Source organism: Drosophila mojavensis, unplaced genomic scaffold, assembly GCF_018153725.1.
Source record: "Drosophila mojavensis isolate 15081-1352.22 unplaced genomic scaffold, ASM1815372v1 contig_231, whole genome shotgun sequence".
Classification (NCBI taxonomy): Eukaryota; Metazoa; Arthropoda; class Insecta; order Diptera; family Drosophilidae; genus Drosophila; species Drosophila mojavensis.
The window spans coordinates 5,133,352-5,153,807 of record NW_025318772.1 but is presented as its reverse complement, the minus strand read 5'-3'; the positions used below and the strand labels follow the sequence as shown (position 1 = coordinate 5,153,807).

Sequence of the window (20,456 nt, the reverse complement as noted above, 5' to 3'; positions counted from 1 at the left end):
GCAGCCTAGTTGTGTAAATATAATGTGCATTGTATATTTTCGTTCAGCGCCGATTTACATATACAAAAACCAGCTGGCTGCCTCCTCATTTGCATGCGGTTCCGTGTGGCTCTGACTGTCTGTGCGGTGCTTTTTGCAACTGGAGTGCATTCATTTAACGTAAATATTAACAACAGAAACAACAGATTGTGCGGCTGTTATAACTCGAGCAGCTTGGTGATCTCCACTTTGAGCGCCTCCGGCTTAAAGACGCCATGCTCCGTGATGATGCCAGTGATGAGGGAAGCGGGCGTCACATCAAAGGCGGGGTTCCAGCAATTAATGCCCGGCGCCGCAATCCGATGCTCGCCCACGTGTGTCATTTCGCGGTCGGGCCGCACCTCGATTATGATATGATCACCACTGGGTATCTCCAGATCGATGGAGGTCAGCGGTGCAGCCACATAGAACGGCACGCCATGGTGCTTGGCCACCACTGCTATTTGATAGGTGCCAATTTTATTGGCCGTATCTCCATTGGCAGCCACCTGGATGGGATTAAGGACACTGATTAGATGGTCAAGCTTATTCGACGGCTTGAGTAACTCACCCGATCCGCGCCCACGACAACTGCTGCAACATTCTTCACTCGCAGCAACGCCGCTACCATGCTGTCCAGCACTAGAGTGGCGGGTAGCTTTTCGTGCACCAGCTCATAAGCAGTCAAGCGTGCGCCCTGGTTATACGGCCGCGTCTCCGTGCAGTAAACGTGCTCTGCAGAGTTGTAGTTGCTCGTTAATTAGAAGCTGCCTTGTTTGGAATGAAGCTGTCGCTTACCTAGTTTGCCTAGCTCGCTTAGGTTCCGCACGACGCCCAGCGCTGTGCCATAACCAGCTGTCGCCAGAGACCCCGTGTTGCAGTGCGTCAACACACGTACAGGACCAGCTGTAGCCACACCCGTTGCCTCTGCCACATGCTCCAGTATGGCCTTAGCTCCATTAGCGCCAATCGCTCGGTTGTCGGCAATGTCTTTTTCCAGCATGGCCTCGGTGGCTTTCAGGAATCTGGAATAACATTTCTGTAACTTGTATGTACTTGTAACTTGAATATTTGTCTTACGATTTACCTTTGCTTCATCTCTTCCACCGTTATAGCATCATCCTTGGTGAGCTCGTTGGCTAGCGTGATTAGCTCGTCGGCGGAAATTTTCATGTTGACAGCTGTGGGCCGTGCGGAAACCAAATAGTTAAGCTTGCCTTCGATTTCCTGACGTAGCGATTTTTTGCTACTAAACTCCTCTGGATAGATTTCAACGGCCAGCGAGAGGCAGCCCACAATGGCAATAGCCGGAGCGCCCCGCACCTACAAAGATCGTAAACAAAACAGAAACGGAGACGCAGACAATTACTGAGAGGGTACGAATGCGGGGTTTGTATTTGGTATCATCTGCTGCTGCTGCTGTGTCAACGCTCTTATCTGGCCATAAACTCTTTATAGTCACATTATATAATGCGACTCGGAGTCCACGTGATGGGCCGCATACGTGCTCTTTTTACACAGACAGCAGTAAACAAAATAATCTCTCCCTCTCGCTGATTTTATTTGTTTTACTAAAATTATAATAAATAAAAGTGCGGCCCAGCGTTCGCTTCTCAATATTCCGTCTGGGTAATAAGTAGAGAACACCCCATTTAAATGAGAAATCCGCAAACAATTTGCTGTTGGGCAAGATGCAATTAATTTTGATGATGATGTGTGCAAGCGTTTTGATGCTTGGCAGCAATCTTCACGATTTATTTAAATGATCTAAACGAAACCTTTAATTGCGGTATTTATAGAGCGGACAAATGGCTATTTGAACATAATTCAACTACATGATTATTGGTGGTCACCTGCATCTTGTTGATCACCTTCCAGCCATCCTCGACGCCACGCACCGGCAGATACTTGGAGACGACGGGCAGAAGCAGCTGATCGAGTATCTCCAGGCTCCCGCGCTGATATTTTATGGATTGTAGGCTCATCCTATACAATTTGTACTATACGACTAACTGCAACAGACATAAGAAGGCAAAATATTAGCAAAGCTTTAATGGCTTGAAGGCCAACGCAAACAAACCAATTCAGCGGGAAGTGGCGGCTGCTTCAATTCCTATTCAGCGGGCGTCAGAGCAACAGCATTTGTGTCAGAATTTATGACCAGGGCGCAACTGAACGTGTATATGTGCGTCTGTGTGTCTGTATTTATCAATTGATCAATATTAATCAAATGAAACGCCAACGCCAATTCTAGGACAGTCGAAAATTGCTGGGGCAGATTCAGACAACGTCTGACAGGCGAATGCTTCCCTTAGCTACTGAACGATTGCGATGCGAATGGACCGAGACCAATTCGAAAACAGTTTGGCAAAGAGAGAGAGGGCGGCGCAATTAGCTGGCTGAGGGGAGATGGGGGATGGGAGAGTAATGGGAGGCAGAGTAAGAGTGAGTGGGAGAACAAGTGAGAGAGGCTAATTGTGAGAGTGCTGGGATTGTGTGCTAGTCTCGAGTCTAGGGTCTAGCCTCTAGAGCGCATCGCGATGGCTAAGCGATTAATTCAACTTGTCACAACTTGCGTATCCGTTGCAAATTGATAAAGGCGTTGGCAGTGTTGACGGCAAAGCTGATGCCGACGCCGACGTTGACACCGACGCTGGCGTTGCTGTTGACGCCGGCGTTGCTTTAGCCGTCAGCACGTTGTCGAGCATTTGATATTTTTGCTTTTATATGACAGCAGACAGCAAATCGTACAGCGACGCTTATCTCGAAAGTGAAATAACCCTGCCAAACACATGCCTACACACAAATATTTATATATGCGTATATGTATGTGTATCTGTTTGTAATTTGAACGCCTTGATAATTCTCAGAGAAGCGTAATTTATGCGCCTGCAATTAGTTGTGCGCGCTGTAACTGTCAACTAAGAACTTGGCGCTGGTTCGATGCCAAATTGGTGTTTCGACAAAAATGATGCATACACAAATAAACACTCAAACACACACATGCATCTGCACACAATTGCATGCATATTAGCGGCATGCAACTGGTGGTTGCGACCAAGTCAATGCTCAGCAGCACGACCTTTCTCAAAGCATTACTTAACACTACAATAAATACATTGCCACTCTATTTTACACTTGCCTATTTTACAGAATTTTGAATGGCAAATCGAACACTTAGATGTAATAAAAATTTTAAAAAATTAAAATATGTAAACAGCAAAAGGTAAACAAAGCATAGGCGAGGTAGCAGACTGTATGACCAGTTTAAAAGAAAACAGTGTGGCCTGCTGCCCAAGAATGTTAGGTTTTCGATAGCAAACATCTGATGGGCGGCAGCTCGATAAATGCCTCGTTTGCCAAGCCAATATTACAAATTGTACGAAATGTTATGAAACAGCCGGCTTTACTTTTACTTACTGTTTTGTTTACGTTTCCAAATCTTGGAAGAAGTCTTATGTAAAATTCATCAATGCTTTTGGCTAACAAGAACTTTTCCAATATTTATAAATTCGTATTAATTTCATTTGGCAGCATTCCAGTTGGGTTCGATCCTAACCGTGAATTATAATTATTAATTTATGTTTTGTGCATCACTGTTACAACTGTTAAATTAATTTTTTGATGCACGACACTTGTTGCTGCGAAAATATGACAACGTTTATAGAAATTGTATTTTAACACGTAACATTAGGTTAACAGAGCGCATTTTTTCCACAATCATATTAACAGCGGCATCGATATCGATAATTTGAATTGCATTCATATTGTGATACGAAGTTCTTACGACTACCAATAGAGGGCGACAGCTTTGCGGGAATTTTCAAATTCAATAATTCCTTCAAAAATTCAAAATTTAACTAATCAATTTTGGAAAAAATATGGTCAACCGTACGAGACAATCACTTTACCGCCTGAAATCAAACAAGACGTTGTTCATGTTGTGCGACATACAAGAAAAGTTTAAACCCGCTATTCCCTTGATTGGGGCGGTAATAGAAAATTCCAAGAAATTAGTAAGTTGTACTTATATATCCTAAATAGAAAATAGCTTAAGTTTTAGATAGAAGCTGGTAAGGTGTTGAATGTTCCATTAGTGGTTACAGAGCAATATCCCGAGAGACTGGGCAGCACAGTTAGCGAACTGGATGTGAAGCATGCCTGTGCCATCGTTCCAAAGACAAAATTCAGCATGATTGTGCCGGAAGTTGAAAATTTGATGAAGAATCTTTTTAGCGATAAGCCCAAGACGGCGGTGCTCTTTGGCATTGAGGCAAGGTTTTCATGTTCGAATATAATGTATTTCCGTCTAACATTTTGAGTGCCCCGACAGACGCATGTGTGCGTAGAGCAAACGGCCTTTGACCTCATCAATAACGGAATAGATGTGTGGCTGGTCGCTGACTGCTGTGCATCGCGTCTCAACCAGGATCGGGACTTGGCACTAGAGCGACTACGTCACATTGGTTGCATAATATCCAGCACAGAGAGCGTGATATTCAATCTGCTGTCCGATAAGAACCACAAGTCCTTCAAGGAGATAGCGTCGCTCGTGAAGAAAGTGTCAGCCGACTTGAAGCTTGGGCTACCCACAACGAATGCCAAGGACAAGAAATGATATGGGCAGACGGCGGCTTTGATGTCTATTCATTTACCATTAAGGTAGTATTTTTGTGTAGCTCATAGAAATTATGAAAGAATTGAGCAGAGATAGGGCCTGCCTGTCCTCCGGCCAGCATCGTCATCTCATAAACATTTTGCCCAGCGGACAGCTGAATGGAGCGTTACCTCAGCGGCGCCTTATAAGCCAGCCAGGCAGCCAGCCAGCAGCAATAGCAGCAGCAGCGGTAGCTCGCATTGACGCCAAGCCGCCTTGCTGCCAATTTATGCGAAAACTTTTGAGCGCCCCTTGTACGACTATTCCAAGGCAGTTAAATTTCATGATGCAATCGCAACAACCTCCGCATGTTGCTTGCCTACGCGCCTGTGGCAACCGCTAGGTGATGGTGACAATGTAGCAGGCGTCTGATTGACTCATAACAGGCCAAGATCACAATCTCATCTGCATGCCAGGCAGCCAGATAGCTGGCTAGCTATCCAGGATAGTTGTTGGTTAGCCCCCTCCGGTTCTGTTGGCAATTTATTTGTCTAAGCCCTGCCAGCTGAGTGCCAGCTCGATTGGATCGCAAGTGAAACTGATGGCTACGGCATGATGGCACGCGATATGCAAACAGCATGCCCAAAGATCTGGCCAATTATGCACCAGCTCGCTTATCTAATCCCCACAAAATATTAAGCTGCAGCTCAGCCAGCGGCGCGGCGAGTGAGCAGCTGCAAGAACGCCAGGCGACAGTGCAACGGTAACATGCGTAAAAGTTGGCCAGCTCCAGCTCTAGCTCCAGCTCCAGCTGTTAGCTGCCAGCTGACTGCAGGCTGCGGCCTGTTGCCAATCGCTGACGCAGCCAGCGGCCATAAATTTCCGGGCCGAGGTGCGCCAGACCGGTTCGCCAGCGTGGCATATTAATAAATTTTGGCTGAGCAAAACGATAAAAATGATAAATCTGTGAAATTGCCAAACCGTGTGCAAATGAACAGGCGATCAGGCAAGCCTCAGCTCTGCAGCTCATCGCAGCTCGACGGCCTGGGATTTATGTGTCTGCTGGCCGGCAAGTGGCAAGTGGCAACATCAACTGCAACTGCAACTGCAACTGCAACTGAGCTAGAGCGAACTGTAAACAAATTTCAAGCCAAGCTCACCGAGGTAGTTATACGCTTATTTCGATTATTTAATTTATGAAATAACATAATTAGGCTTAACATAATTATTATATAAAGTTGAAGATTGCGATGAGAAATCATGTTAAAATACTATAATTAAATTTGTATAATTATAATATAATACGATCACGTTACGTTTTGTCTGCCAAGTACCCGTCCGCCCTATAACAGTACCTGCAATACCCTTTAGCTGGCCATGTTGCATGCCACCGCATTTGCCGCCAGAATGTGGCCGGCGAGTGTTGACAAATGTGAGAATCTCGAGCGGCGCTTCAAAGAGCCGTTGCCTCGGCTGTGGCAGGAGTTGCATAATTTATGGAGATGTTGCTGCCTCTTGCCCAAATTAGCCAAATTTTGCCCCGAGGGTCGCTTTGTCTGTGTAATGAGATAACAGCAGCAGCAACAACAACAACAGCAGCTAGAAGAAAAACAACAGCAGCAGCAGCCGCTACAACTAATGAAATATTAGACTAGATGAGGATCATTTGCATTTCCCACACTGGGCAGGCAGCCAAAGCTCTTTAGTAATTTAGTAGTTAAGCAATTCATATGCAGCAATTAGTTCAATAATTTTATGCTAATTATGCACCTCAAACATTTCGGTTCTTTGGCACCGCCTGCTAGTGGGCGTGGCTGCATTTGAGTCTAGCGGTCATAGGGAATTTTCGCTGTCTCTCTCTTTCTCTCCCTCTCTAGAAGTGAACTCTTTCCGAGTCACCTGTTAACCCAGTAAAATGCACTCAGCCGCCGACCATTGACCAACAATTAGTGGGCCGCTGAGGTAGGAGAGTGAGAGAGAGAGAGGGAGGACAGTGAGATCTGTATCTGAGCAGCGTACAGCGAGTACTACTTAGGAGCGCCGTCTAATTAGCATATTAGTTATTTACAGCATTCAGAAGGGGCTCGCTTCAATCGTGCGGCTGCCTCACGGCATTTGGGGCGTTCTTTGGGTGTGTGAATGTTTGTATACGAGTGTGCTCGAGTATTATAATTAAGTTAGAGTTACGGCTCTGGGCCACGCTAAGTGGTCGGTAAGCAGCCAGAGACATGAAACCATAAATACTGTTAGACTATTAGCCAGGATATGAGAATTTCCATGTCATGGAGCTAAGAGCAAATGTCAAGTTCTAGGACAATGTGCCTTACAGTCTTTAGCGATGAAAATTTAGAAACTAGTTTAGTTTACATTTAATATTAAATAGTCAGAGAAATATGTTGAAACTAGATCTGTGGAAAGCCCAGCTTAAGAGTGTGAATTTCTTAATGAATCTCAAAAGCTTGCAGGTGGAAGTGTTGCTGTTTACACAAAATACGCAAACTGTGATCATTGGAATGCAGCTCAAACTCGTTTGAATTGAACACTAAAGATTCCATATGCAACAGAATCTCTTGGTGGTTTCAGTGGTGTAGAAAGTGGGTATGAATGAATCGTTTGAATTGAACACTAAAGATTCCATATGCAACAGAATCTCTTGGTGGTTTCAGTGGTGTAGAAAGTGGCTATGAATGTAAAGTATGATATGCAATGAATGTGCAAGTGGGAATAGGCATTGCAACTATGCATGTTCCTAGCTGAAATGTTATCAAAAGAAAAAAGTGCAAAGCTGACTTGAGATAAGGAATCTGAATATGCTTGTTGCCTATCAGACTTGACTATCAAGCAACTAGATCGAGTAAAGATATGAAGTGCATGCTTACAGCAGAGCTTCAAATGTTTTCACCGCTATTCCAGCGTCAGTCTTGTCCCAGCGGGCCACTCGCAATAGCCAAAGCAGTTTGTGAAAGGCGTACATGCGTTTCTTGATGTATTTACATATGTAACTAATTTGCTTAAAATTGTATTTTGGTTGCGACAAGTTGCCGTAAATGCGTCGACTTGCTGGCATAAAAGCAAAACAAAATATAAAGAAAACGCCGAAAGTAAAACAGATAGAAAAAAAATCCAGAAAGATTTACAAATTTATGCTGAAAACTCGCTGTTGTAGCATTTATATGGGCAATTGGCCAAAATGTTGGCCAACTTCAACACATTTGCGTGCTTTATCTCTGTCGCCGTCGTCGTCGTCGTCGTCGTCGTCGTCTTCATCTCCTTTGCGGTTTTGGCCTTTGTTGGACACATCAAAGTGACTTGAGTCCCATTTGACTTGCAGTTTATGCAGTTACAGTTGCCAAATTTGGTCAATTTCACTTGTTCAGTTCGAAATTTATGCCATCTTGGGTAGAGCTTGACTGGAGTGCAGCGACTGATGCCGCCTTTGCGGGTGCTGCGAGGTGGGCGCCTAGCCTAGCTACGCAAATTAAATATGCATCATGCATTGCTACGTTTACTTTCTACGTTTATTTGCATATCAACAGGAGATATGCAACTAGAAGCCATTGCCAAGATATTCAGCATTTCATACTTTATATGTGGGACTTTTTTCTCTGCACATCCTGTATGCCAATAATGGCTAAATTGTATTACATTGCTGATGCTCCAATCTCGCATACCAATTGGACTTTGTTCCACAGACCCATATTTTGTTATGAGTTGTTTGAGTTATGCTCAGCTGACAGAAGTCAATCCTACATAGTTTCAGCAGCTTGAGAAGAAACAAAGCAACACACATCTTATATACAAACACTTTAACAATGATTTCAACTGAGTTCTTCTCACTCGATAAAATTTCCCTTTGACTAATGTACGGCCCAGGCACAGCTTTCTTCGCCCAACCCATTTGAAGCTGCTTAGCGAAATCCACTTGGCAAAATGTCAAAAGGCCTGGGATGCTCAATCAGGGAACGTTTGCTGTTTCGCCGACAGGCTCATTGCACCAATTTGTCAGTGAGTCAAAGCATTTTGTCACGATTCGCCATAAACACCTTGTGGAGCTGGGCCCCCTCAAACGATTATAGTTATTAAATCGAAGTGATTTGTGCACTTTGGCACAAAAGAGGCCGCCGCTTAGGCCGGCATTAAGTAAATAAATAGAAAGTGAAGTTGTGTGCCCCGAGATTTTCAGCAGGTCAATCGATAGACCCAGCCAGACCCACACAAACACAACGAAGCCAAATGGATTCACTTTTCAGACTGAAGAATAGAAACGGGCTAATGATAATGTTTGCATTATTCCCGTACAGTCGAACAGCAGATCAGCTGTAGACATAATGAACGCTATTACGAATCGAGCCCATCTCTATGTGAGACTCCAAAAACGGGTCTGGTCTCGTTTATAGACCAGCTCCCACAATAGCTGGCGTGTAGCTGATGCTGCCTCTGCTAACTGTGCTAACTCTGAGGCAGCAGACTTAGCCTCTGCTGCTGCTGTCAAATGCAATCAATTAAGGTTAATTTGCAGCCACTTCCCAAATTACTAGCACAAATGGGTCTCGAAGCCACAGCCGTAGTCGGGTATTGGATCATTGAAGCTGTCGGCCAGCCGGCCATATGTGTCAGCGGCATTGGCCAAAAATTATAAAACAAAACAAATTTGTTTGCGGTTATGATTTGTGAAATTCCTCGGTTGGCTGAGTCGACCGCAGTGGGGCACATGCCAACGCCAACACTCGCTGGGCCGTGATTAATGGCGTGTGGAACATAAATTTGGCACTGCTTGTGGAGCAAACAGCAATGTGGGCAAGCCTGGTGGCTGCTCTTGCCCAGCTCTGATCTTGTATGCGGTGCATGCAAGCGCGGCATTGATTTTGCACAAAAGCATTTGCCAGTTAGCCAAGTTGCTGCGCTTGTTGGCCTGTCAGCCAACCTGACAAAATTGACAGCCAACACTGACAACGGCGACATGGACAATGGAAGCGGCCACAACGACAACAACGACAACAGCGAGAAACAACAGCAGCAGCCGCCAGCAGAGGCAGCAGCACCATCAGCAGGGGGGGAGCGGCGAGTGGGAGTAGCTACAGCGAATTTGGCCAAACGGTAGCCCATGTTTGACAATCAAATATGGGAACGGCGTGCTATGTACTACCTGTACCGTGACCCATATCAGTCATTGGCAAGCCAAAAGTTCACCGGGTCGTGGGCAGGCATTAGGCATTAGCATGTGCCATTGGGCATATGGTAACAAATGGCATATGGCGTATGGCGAATGGCATATGAAAAGTGAAATTTCTGGCTGCTAGTCAATGGCCCAGCCAAATAGAAGAGAGACACTGCTAAAGCATATTGGCCAAAAAGAGTTTCGAACTGACCTCATTGAGCCCACGCTTAGCACAGCTTTTGGAATTCACGGGAATGGCTCAGTGGCTCACTGAGTGAGTGAGTGAGTGAATGAATGAATGATAGCCTGCCAGAGCCACTTGCCGAATTGCCAGTTGGACTTTTGATTATCTGGCCGGGTGCTTCAGCTTCAGCTTCAGCTTCAGTTTCAGCTGCAACGGCGGCTGTGCCTGCTGCAGGCTGGTTTCGCTGGCATATAAAATGTGTTGACACGAAAGCGCAGCGAACAACCCAAACAGGGAATTCTGAAAAATAAAAAACAGCTCGAGCAACAACAACGACAACGACCATAACAACAACAACAAGTGAAATGCTGAAATCTTATGCTGATTGCCAGCCGTAACAGCTGCCTATGTAATTTTTGCAGGGAAACAAAAAGTGAAGGCGTCTCCGAGAGCATCTTTCGTTGCCCGCAAACGGCGCAGGCACTTTCATTAAAAGTTTTGGCCAATTCGAAATCATTAAATTGCAGCCAGAATTGCTCAAAGATAATTTTGCTTTTTTGGTCATGCATCAACTTCCTGGCTGTAAAGCAAAGTCAGAGCGCAAACACAAACCACTCAATTGAGTGAGGCAGCTGTGGCCACTGAGTGGCTCATTTTTTGCTGTTTTGTGTTTGCCGGCGAGCGACTCGAAACGGGTTTTGGCCTGACTCAAAAACCTCTTTGAGCCTGACGCTGGGCTGGGCTGAGCTGGCTCTGGCCCGGCTCTGAATCCAAAGCTTTCCATCAACTGCTGCGCTGCTCTTTATTTTAATTTGCGCACCTAAGTAAGTGCCCGGCAAGTGCTAATGAGACATAACGACGTGGCCGTCGCCAAGGCCAAGGATCCATTTATTATTTTTAGCAAATAGCAACAGCTGCGCCTCGCTCGCGCCTGGTTAGAGCTGGCCTAAGCCTGCCCAGCATTTGGCATGCCAATATTTTCTAATATTCGCAATCATTTACCTTAATGTGCGCTCATTTATTTTGCGTGCCGCAGATGCTGGCCGGCTTGCGGCTTGCGGCTGCCGGCTGGCTGCAGCAGTCCGACTGCAAGTTGGAGATTTCAGTTAGATCGGGGCGCTCATCGCTGGGCAAACAAAAGCAAAAACAAAAACAAAAATGATGTTCAATCCCACGATATTCGCTAATGAGCCTGGCCAACGCAATGTGGGCGTGCCGATCGCGCTTTGCCTTCGTCTTGGCTTCGTGAACCACCACCAGCGCAGGCATCGCCACCAACAACAAACAATTCAATTTTCGTGGCCATCGGGGCGGGCCACCAATTTATTACCTAATGCTGCCAGCGTGCGTTAGATCGCACTCAAGATTGCCACGGACTGCAGCCAGTTGCAGCAGTTGGCAAATATTTATGAACAGGCAGCATAAACTCGCAGCACAGCCCCAAGGGCGCTTGCAATTTGTCACTCGCAATATAAAACTATATGGATGGCGGTTTAGCGTATGTCTGCGTTGCCCATGTCGTTTAAAGCATCAAGTGCCGTTAGCTCAAGTGCTGCGCTTCAGCCTTTGAAGACTGCTCAACCCGAAATCCGAAACCGAAACGCAAATGAAAATGAAATTGAAACAAAAGACGCGGCGTGAAAATGAAAACGTTTGCAACAAAAGAGAAAACAGTGTCCAGCCTGTTTCTCTCTCTCTGTGCGTGTGTATGTGTGTATGTTTGGGGCCACATTTGGGTTCGTTCCAAGTGTTATGGCTGTCAGTCACTCAGCTAAACGGCCAGCTAGTCAACTAGTTGGCCAGCCGGGCAGCGCACCGCAGCCGCAGCCGGTGGTTTCTTTGGCAGTTAGGGCCGCATGCGTCAGTGGGTCAACTGGGTGTTTGCGGGCAGTGCGTTTGCAATTGGCGGCTAAATGCTGAACAAATATTAAATCTTGCTAAAAAAGAGGCTGTGTCAAACAAAAGACTTAAGACACGAACTTGACAAACGCACTTGCCAAACAACTTCAAAGGCGGCCGCGTTATAGCCCACTTCTAACAACCAAAAATCAGCATTACATTATGGCAACAATGGCAATAGCAAAGGCAACACACAAACAACATCGATGATGGTCACCGAGTTTGCTTTTTGTTAGCTACTCTCTGTCCCCCCTCCACCCCACACACACCGATTTCCCCGCTCGATGGCATTCTAAGAGCGCGCGCGCACGCTGTGAAAGTCTGGTCTCAATGACAAGAAATTCTAGTCTTCATAATGAGGCTTATAAATGTTTTTATGGTCGTTGCTCGACAGCCGCGAGTAACAAAAATACCCGCAACAATAACAATCGCATGCGTTGACCAACAACAACAACAACAACAGCCGCATCAACATCAACAATTTGGCATGTGCACATTTATAACATTTCTTGAGCCATCGCAGAGATTGATAAACTTTGTTATTTGTAGCTGCGGCTGCGTGGCAAATTGGCCTTTTAATTGCTCCGTTTCGTCTTGAGTATTGTTTATTTCTTCCAGCTCTAGCGATTGCAATATCTCCGTCAATTATGCAGCTGCATTTGAGAGCCTTTTCTTTCGCTAATCTATCGAACTGGAATCGTTTTCGGAAACTAAGTCAATTTCTCTGGCAATGGCCAGAGAACACGTCTGTGTTCTCTAACTGTTAATTGCTAGTTCTATATCTCTATCAAAATTACATATATTTTTATAATAATCTTTGCTATTTAGTGTGGTTTTGCATTGCGAAATCAATTATCATTCCAGCAGCTGTCAACATTTATGGCTTATAGATAGTCTCTGATGATGGACCAATAGTATCCAGCGATTGCCAGTTCCCAGGCAGGCGGTGAGTTTCTTTCCCTAATGCCTGGGCCACCGCTGACCACTTCTTCCGCATGTGTGCGCACACATATCCGAACATTTCAAAATGAGCAGCTAATGCGAGTTGATTTGCAGCGGCAGCACTCACTGCTTCCTGGGTTATGACTTCTGCGGCTGTCAGGCCGGCGATCAACGGCTGCTAACTACAAGCTAGCAGCGAATAATGCCAAGAATTAGTTGTGGAAGAATTAACACCACCCAGCAAACGGCATTGACCACAAGCCTGATTGTGGGGACTAAAACGGCAAGTGGAAGCATGGAAACATGGAGACTGAAAACAATTTACGCAAACCGTACGACGAGGTGCGCTTGGCTTGAGATTGACTTGGCTTAGCTTGGCTTGGCTTGGTGGGCCAGCAGGTGGCCGAGTCCAAGTGCATTGACTGCCGGGGTGCAGTCGGAGCACCGGCAGCCGACTAAAAATATAATCACAATTGGAATTGGACTCTTAGATGATTCTTCTTCTTCTACTACTGCTGCTGCTGCTGCTGCTGCTGCTGCTTGGCTGACTACATACAGATTGATTTGTTTTGCAGTTCCGTTCTGAGGCCTCGCAATTTACCATTTACCAACTACCATTTGGCATTCAGTGTTTACTGTTACCTGCTGTAGCTCATCTCAAATTGATTTCTAATACGGCTGCTGTCACCTTTGACACGTTTCGTAACGGGTTTTCTCCATTTAACTGATTGATTTTTACCAAACGGACTGCTTGGATAACTAAGCAAATGTATTTTATCATTTGCCATCTTGGTATTTTCCTACAATTTTAGAATTTAAAAGAAAATAATTATATATATGTATATATGTAAATCATTATTTTTCTGTAATTATCTATTTACTTTATTCAACAATTTAAGCTAATCAATAAACTCCAGCGAATCACACATTCTTACACGAAGTACTCCAGCTTATCAATGGGCAATGGTACATAGAAAACGAAGCACTAGCAACTACTGCAGGATGAGGGATAGCAGGAGGCGGAGCTGTCGACAGCTACGACGAAATCGTTTACAGCTTCGTCACACGATTTGTTCCGAGTCGTTTGCTTTGGCCACACAGCTGCATGGGGCAATCGTTTCAATCGACATGTAAGGCCCTTAAAAGTCATGTTTGTTGCTTAGCTCTCCTCTGTCTGCTGGTGATGCTGGCGTTGGTGGTGGTGGTGGTGGTGGCGGTGGGCGTGGCATAGGCTGGGCCTAGGCCAGCCGACCGCAGACCGCACAGCGCAAACGTTTTTGGCAATTATCAAGATCATGGCTGGCTCTTGTACTTGACTGTTGTCTGCGATAGTCGTTCGTTAGAGCGCTCGGATCCCTGGCTTTTTGCGTAGGCCTTACGGCACGGGCGCGCCCTTGAGATGCTGGCAATGCCCCCAGCACGGGTGCTGCTTGCGGTGGTTCGTTGTGTGGTGTGGTTCTGCTCGCAGCCTTATCGAGTGGCCATTAGTGTGAAATCGTTAAATTTTTAAATGCCACCACGTTTTGTATCTGCTTGTTGGCTGCTGTTCTAGTTTTCTCTTTCGCTCCGGACACTTCGAATATCGTACCAATTAAATTGGCTAAGAACAAACTGGCAATCTGGGCAGGTCAAAAGCTTTAATCACATTTCAAGTGTTTGCTCTGCAGTGTTGTACGATTAATTAGGCAATTAGACGAGAATGAGAGAGAGGGGGAGAATGGCAGTGAAGATCCACAAAATTATAAAACAATTTCAATGCTGGCCGCCGCTTGCCAATAAAAGTTGATAGTATGGCCGTAAACAATCGCTGGCAACATGTTACTGGGCTCGTCAACAATGTTGCGAGCAACATGTGCCGCCAATTTGCTCGGCCTGCCAATGCCTGTCAACGGCTACTGTCGCCGGCCCTTAGCATTGCCATCGTCATCGCCATCGCCATCGCCATCGGCAACTAGCAACTGGCAACTGACATGTGGCATTGGTATTGACATTGGCAATTACATGCAGCTCACGTGCTGTCAAAGTTGAAAGATGACAAATCAACTTGACAGCGACAGCGTACCAATTTGCATGGCAAAATGGCCAAGCGAAAGATTCAAACGAATGATGGCAATGCAAAACGAGAGCAATGCACTCATCCCATCTGCTAACGCTCTGGTGGTGTTGTTGTCTGATCGTGGTTGCTGTTGCGGCTGCTGCGGCTGCTGCGTGGTGTAGTGCCAACCACCTTGACGCCTGGCATTGTGTAATAATTGGCAGTTCGTGGAAAGCTTCGATTTTGATAGCGATTAATTGGCTCGCTTGTTGCGGCCGCCGGCTGGAATGCGGCTAAGTCACTTGGAGACCATTGCTCCAGCCTATTGCATTCAACTCAAATTAGCATATTCGTTTATGGCAATTGCAGCCATTCCATTTCTAATTCGCCTCATCAGTCCACCCAGCGCAGCCGCTCGCACTCTTGTTTGTCAATCCGTGAACTGTTTGGTAATTGCGATTTGATGGTTCCATCATAGTTAAATATTATGACAGCCATATAAAAGCGGATTGCAATTGGCCACCGCGGAGCGACGACAGCTTCCGTCAATTACATGGCCGATCGCAGGCACTCTTTTGGCGGAGGCGACTCAGCTGGAGTAACTGCACCCGCTGTGCACCGGCACTTGCCACGTTTCTGCTAGCCGAGTGGGCCCTCAACATATTTCCATCTTACTTTGCGTATCGCCGTTACCGCTTAATTGAAATGGCCAACTCGCATTAATTACCCGACGGCCGTTGATATGGCAGCAATCTTGGGCGAAGGTCTGACAGATGGAAACGTTAGAAAGGATGGCTACGTGGTTACCCTTGGACGAGACAATCAACTATTGCGATTCAGGTACATCATCAAGCAAATATATTATTACCATATAGAGCCGGTAACATTTTTTCCACCTGTTGCACACAATCCAAACAGCTTTATTATACACTCGTTCAACCATTGGCGATGCAGCCACAAAGAAGAAGAAATAGTTTTGTACATGCTTCGATTCCTTTTCTGAATTTCTCCTAAGACTTTTAGCTTTCTTCTAAATAGATTTATTTCTCATTATAAATCGTTCATCCCATTTCTTGCCAAATACTTTCTTGTTTTTATAGTAGCTGCTGCCTTTTACCGGACTTAGTCTGCCTATGTCTGTCCGTCTGTCCGTCCGCCAGACTGTTAGACTGCTAGACTGTTTGTTTCTTTGTCTGTTGTTCACACGACTTTCATGTTAACAACTTGCTTTTGTAACAGTAAAAATCAATAAGTACCTGCAGTTTATTACGTCGCCTGGCACTGAGCTAAATAGCTTCGCCGAAGAACATGTAGTAATCATCATTTAGTGATGATGTTGCTTTTGTGCTCATGTTGCTCTTGTTTCTTTTAACAAGCCATTTGGCATTAATTTTTGCCCATATGCAATGCCACTGAATGCACCAGGGACTCTGTCTCTCAGTCTCGGACTGAGCAAATATGTCGCACAGCAACAGCAACACGACGATAGCAACAACAATAACAAGGGGCACGACAACGTCAGCAAATTAGTGACATAACTTGCCCGCTGAACACGATTCGAATGAGCTTCAAGCTGGGAGGCCGTCGTACAGCCAACGGCAGCCCTCGTCTCCCGCCGAAAAGAGGATCGTAAAGAATGCACTAATTTTCAAATATAATAACAGTGCTCGTGCGCTCTCATATTTGTCTGACCTTTGCCATGCCACCTTTCACCAGTCCGAGCAATAGCAGCAACAACAAGAGCTCAACTGCTATCTTATGTAAGCATTGCAGAATCTTTTTTCGGGGTTAAATGCCCATTACAAACAATTTGGTAGAGGCCAGTTGAATAACAGCGCTGAAATTTGTTTTCAAATTATTTAAGTCGAGCAGCGGCCAAATTACCCAAATTAAAGTAACATAATGCAAGACGTGTGGGTGGTTGGGGGTCAAAGCCACAGCAGCAGCAGCAGCAGCAATAGCCACCGCACCACTGGCCAGACCGAGTCTCTTGCTGTGGCTGCAGCTAGTTGCTCTGATTTGGAAAATTGCTCAAATTGAGCCGTTCCCCAAATGACCGATGATACATGACAATTTCAAGCGGCTTCACATGGGAACTCCACGAGTCGTAGGCGGGCCGCGCAATGAATTTCCTACGAATTTTCCAAAATCGAAAAGCGCATAATTACGAAAAGCTTGAGAAACTTGTCAAAACATTCAGTCCGAAACGAGTTGAGAGAACTTGTCAACTTGATGTGATCGACTACAACAGAGACGCTTGGACAGTCAAAACAGCTGCAAAAGTAAAAGGTAAAACTTGACGAAAAAGGCTAGAGAAATGCCAAGAAAGTTGTCTTTTGATTGGGAATCTAATATAAAACAATGCTCTTTATGTGAATATGTTTTATTACTCAAAGCAATCAGATGTGAGAGCTTAGTTTCATTTCAAATACTTGAGAAATGCTTAACAAATATCGCGTGCTATTTACTCTTCAGCCCTCAGCAAATAATTGAAGAATGCAAGTGTAACGGACCGCACACTCGAGTACCTTCGGGAGTCGTAAAGATGACGGTATGCTTGCACTCAATCACTTAAATAGGACACGGAACTGAGCAGCTTAAGCAGCAGAATATATCAATATACCTTTCTAGCTACATGCATATTTCACACTTGACATCTACTCGAGGGGCTTTGTGCCATCCAAATGGACAGTTCATTATGTAAAATTGTTGATATGCGCCATAGGTCCATTCACTTTTTTACATTTTTGTTTTGTTTTTGCTCTTGTGTGGGCAACAGCGCAACGGGAGCTAACTAAATAAGCTCTTAATTAAGCACCTACGTCAAGTTGTTGTCTTACATCCTTTGCGCCGCTGTTGCGGGGAGGGAGAAAAGGAAAAGCCAAGCAAGTTTGTTACCTGAGTCTTTGGTTTTGGCGGCTGCGTCGCCAAGTAGGTCAGCTGGGAAATTTATGCCAAGCAAATTTTCTTGTAAAACTATTGCCGGACAGGAGTGCATAGTGTGCATGCATAAATAAATATCATATACGAAAACTATTCGAATTTGGCCAAGGCAATGGCAATGGCAATGGCAAAGGAAATGGCAAAGGCAATGGCCAAGGCCTGGACGGCTCTTGGCCGCTGTTGTCTGGTTATGATTTGCAGCATACGAGCCAAGAGTGAGGCCGAGGCAATGCAAACAGAAATACATTTTCTCGCTGTTTGTTTTGCCAAGCGAACAATTTACAAGTCGCACACATGCTGTGCCAGCAGGTTGACCGCTGCCAACGAAAATGAAAATAAATGCACTTTAAACTGAAACTCCTGTCAACGGTCAGCTGAGGGGTCCACAGTTGGTTGATATGCCAACCGTGGCGGCAGCAGCAACAGCAGCAGAAACAGCAATTGTTGCCATTATAGCTACACGAATTTTGGTTGTTTTTACTTTCAAAAGACATTACATGGCTTTTGGTTAAAGCCGTTTTATTGCCGCCATTTCACGGGCATGCGAAAATCATTAGCCTCAAATCATTAGGGTCAATCAAGTTCGTGGCTAAGATTTGCGTAAGCTTAGCGCAAGTGAAACGGAAGCGATTGCACTGATCACATGTGACTAGACCCCCTCCCACCTGTCACTGGGGTAGGAGGAGGAACTTTCAAGCCCTGCTTATTGAGCAAAGATTTCGCTAGACCAAAAATGAAAGCGTCCGATGTGAATGACAGCATATTAGCATAGGTTCAAGCACACAATTAAACACCGTGCGTGCATTATCTAGAAGACGTTGTTGTTGCAGTTGTGGACCTTTTACTTTTCATTTGTGTGCTATGCAAATTGAGGTGAATCAGCTGGTTTTTGGGGCCCTTAAGCTCCAGACAATAGCACTGGGCCGTGATGAATTGTCCAAACATATTGTCGAAACTAAAAACAGTTGACGAATTTCTCTTTTCATGTTCTTAATGTGAGCCATGCGCATTCTTTTCGACTGCTTTTCCAAAACTCCGATTTGATGGGCTTTGTGCCCGTCCATTCGTTTCAAGGTTAGTTTTGGGCGTCTTCTCCACATGATGTGACACTTTCGTTTTGGAACGCCTCAGCAGCAGCGAAAGCCTCTCGTCTTGAAAACTGATTGTGTTAATGGATATCTTATCATCGCGACGTTTTCGTATCTAATGCGTAGGCTTCACATCGGTAGCTGCGCCCAGTCCTTTCACTTTCGAGCACAACAGGTCGGTGCGTAACGGTACCTGGTGCGATAAGCATATTCCATAATTAATCGGAAAACAATATACATATGAATAAAAGACACTGCCGTTGACGTTAAGTGACTCTTTTGTATATCATTATCATTTTCATTTGGCTCCCCGAGAATTGTGACGATAATCCCACAATTTAGTCAGCTTCTCGGCTACTCGGCTTCTTGGCTACCTGAGCAGCACAATGGGCTGTCTAAGGTGGGCGTTTGACTCAGCGCTCTCAACGTCTTACAAATTAATCAACACATAAACGAGGTTGGGGTCTGGGTCTGCCTCAGGCAGATCGAATCGCACCTGAGCGGCGACCTTTGTGCCAGTTCGGGGAGCACGAATGAGGCACACATGAGGCTGACTAATGGGCTTTTTATTGGGTCACAAGACGACGCAATTCACACAAAACACCCACTCCACTCAGACACCTGCCGCAGACCCACATTTCACATAATGGCCAGCCTGGTTTGGGAGTCGTGAGGCGGGAGGCGTGCCGTCTGTAGCAATCGCTGGGGTAGAGTTTAAAGTGCAGCTGAGTCAAGGAGTTGCCTGTGCTGTATTGCAGCACCACAGAGTTGTCAGTTCATTAAAGAGCAGTCCATCGTGTGGCTCAAAATCTCATTAGCCTGTTGTCCAACTATATTTGGACGCATGACAGAACATATCGAAATGGATGTGCTCCGGCATTGAGGAAGTTCTCTTTGAGTAGCTGTTTGACCAACTTTTGATTGAGTTTTGAGACGTTTGGAGCTTTAACTGAAACAGCTTGACGCATCAGAATCTGAAGCAGTTCGCCAACTGTCTGCTGTGCACTTAACCAAATTACTTAGTTTTAACGATGGCTTTTTGTAGTTGGCTGGGATAAATGAATTAGTTACGAGGCCAAACGAGGCAGCAATTCGCAATAAAAACTCAATTTCCAGCTGTTGCCAAGTTGTGTGATATATCTAACGTTCCTTTTACGAGTTGGCGCAAATGCAATGAAAGTGCGTTGATTGACTCTATGTGCTTCTTTTACCATGCTTGGTTGGCTTTTCGCTTTCGTTGCAGCCAACTGACCTGGCTCGGCCTAATGGCATTCCATGCCCGTGCAGGTTGCTCATTTAACTCATTCATTAGAGCCATTCATTCGAACATTTAAATCAACCCAAATGCATACGGGATAACTCTCACTTTTAAAGATATGTGTATGCCCTAACCTAACTGTGCTTCGATTAAATATTTCATTTTAAAAAGTTAAGTTTAAGAGACCAGTATATGAAATACATGCCGACTCATTAAAGACTCATAAATTTACAGGAGACTGCTAGAGGTGTAAACGTGTCCGAAAGAACAGCTAAATGAAGACATTTGCGAGCTGCTCAGATGCGAATCAATAATGAAATGGCCATGCAAAATT

General features: G+C 45.3%; 2 protein-coding genes across 7 annotated transcripts; one reads left to right on the top strand and one right to left on the bottom strand.

Moving 5' to 3' along the window:
• Nucleotides 1-9: 9 nt before the first annotated feature.
• Nucleotides 10-3,720, bottom strand: LOC6575001 (methylthioribose-1-phosphate isomerase). 2 transcript variants are annotated; one of them, XM_015167783.3, is made up of 6 exons: nucleotides 3,439-3,720; nucleotides 1,872-2,030; nucleotides 1,106-1,341; nucleotides 817-1,043; nucleotides 590-753; nucleotides 10-527 (listed from the first exon to the last, which is right to left on the bottom strand). In XM_015167783.3, the coding sequence occupies exons 2-6, from the start codon at nucleotides 2,001-2,003 to the stop codon at nucleotides 198-200; spliced, it is 1,089 nt and encodes a 362-aa protein (XP_015023269.1). In that variant the 5' UTR covers nucleotides 2,004-2,030; nucleotides 3,439-3,720; the 3' UTR covers nucleotides 10-197. The 2 variants fall into 2 exon arrangements, with proteins under 2 accessions (XP_015023269.1, XP_002001025.1); XM_002000989.4 differs by lacking the exon at nucleotides 3,439-3,720 and adding an exon at nucleotides 2,099-2,554.
• Nucleotides 3,721-3,813: 93 nt separating this feature from the next.
• LOC6575000 (isochorismatase domain-containing protein 1) lies at nucleotides 3,814-5,930 on the top strand. Of its 5 annotated transcripts, XM_032728213.2 has the most exons (4): nucleotides 3,814-4,034; nucleotides 4,082-4,291; nucleotides 4,352-4,680; nucleotides 4,733-5,930. In XM_032728213.2, exons 1-3 carry the CDS (start codon nucleotides 3,900-3,902, stop codon nucleotides 4,634-4,636), a joined length of 630 nt encoding a protein of 209 aa, XP_032584104.1. In that variant the 5' UTR covers nucleotides 3,814-3,899; the 3' UTR covers nucleotides 4,637-4,680; nucleotides 4,733-5,930. The 5 variants fall into 5 exon arrangements, with proteins under 5 accessions (XP_032584104.1, XP_002001024.1, XP_032584106.1 ...); XM_002000988.4 differs by having other exon boundaries at nucleotides 4,352-5,930; XM_032728215.2 differs by having other exon boundaries at nucleotides 3,942-4,034; nucleotides 4,086-4,291; nucleotides 4,352-5,930.
• Nucleotides 5,931-20,456: the final 14,526 nt, after the last annotated feature.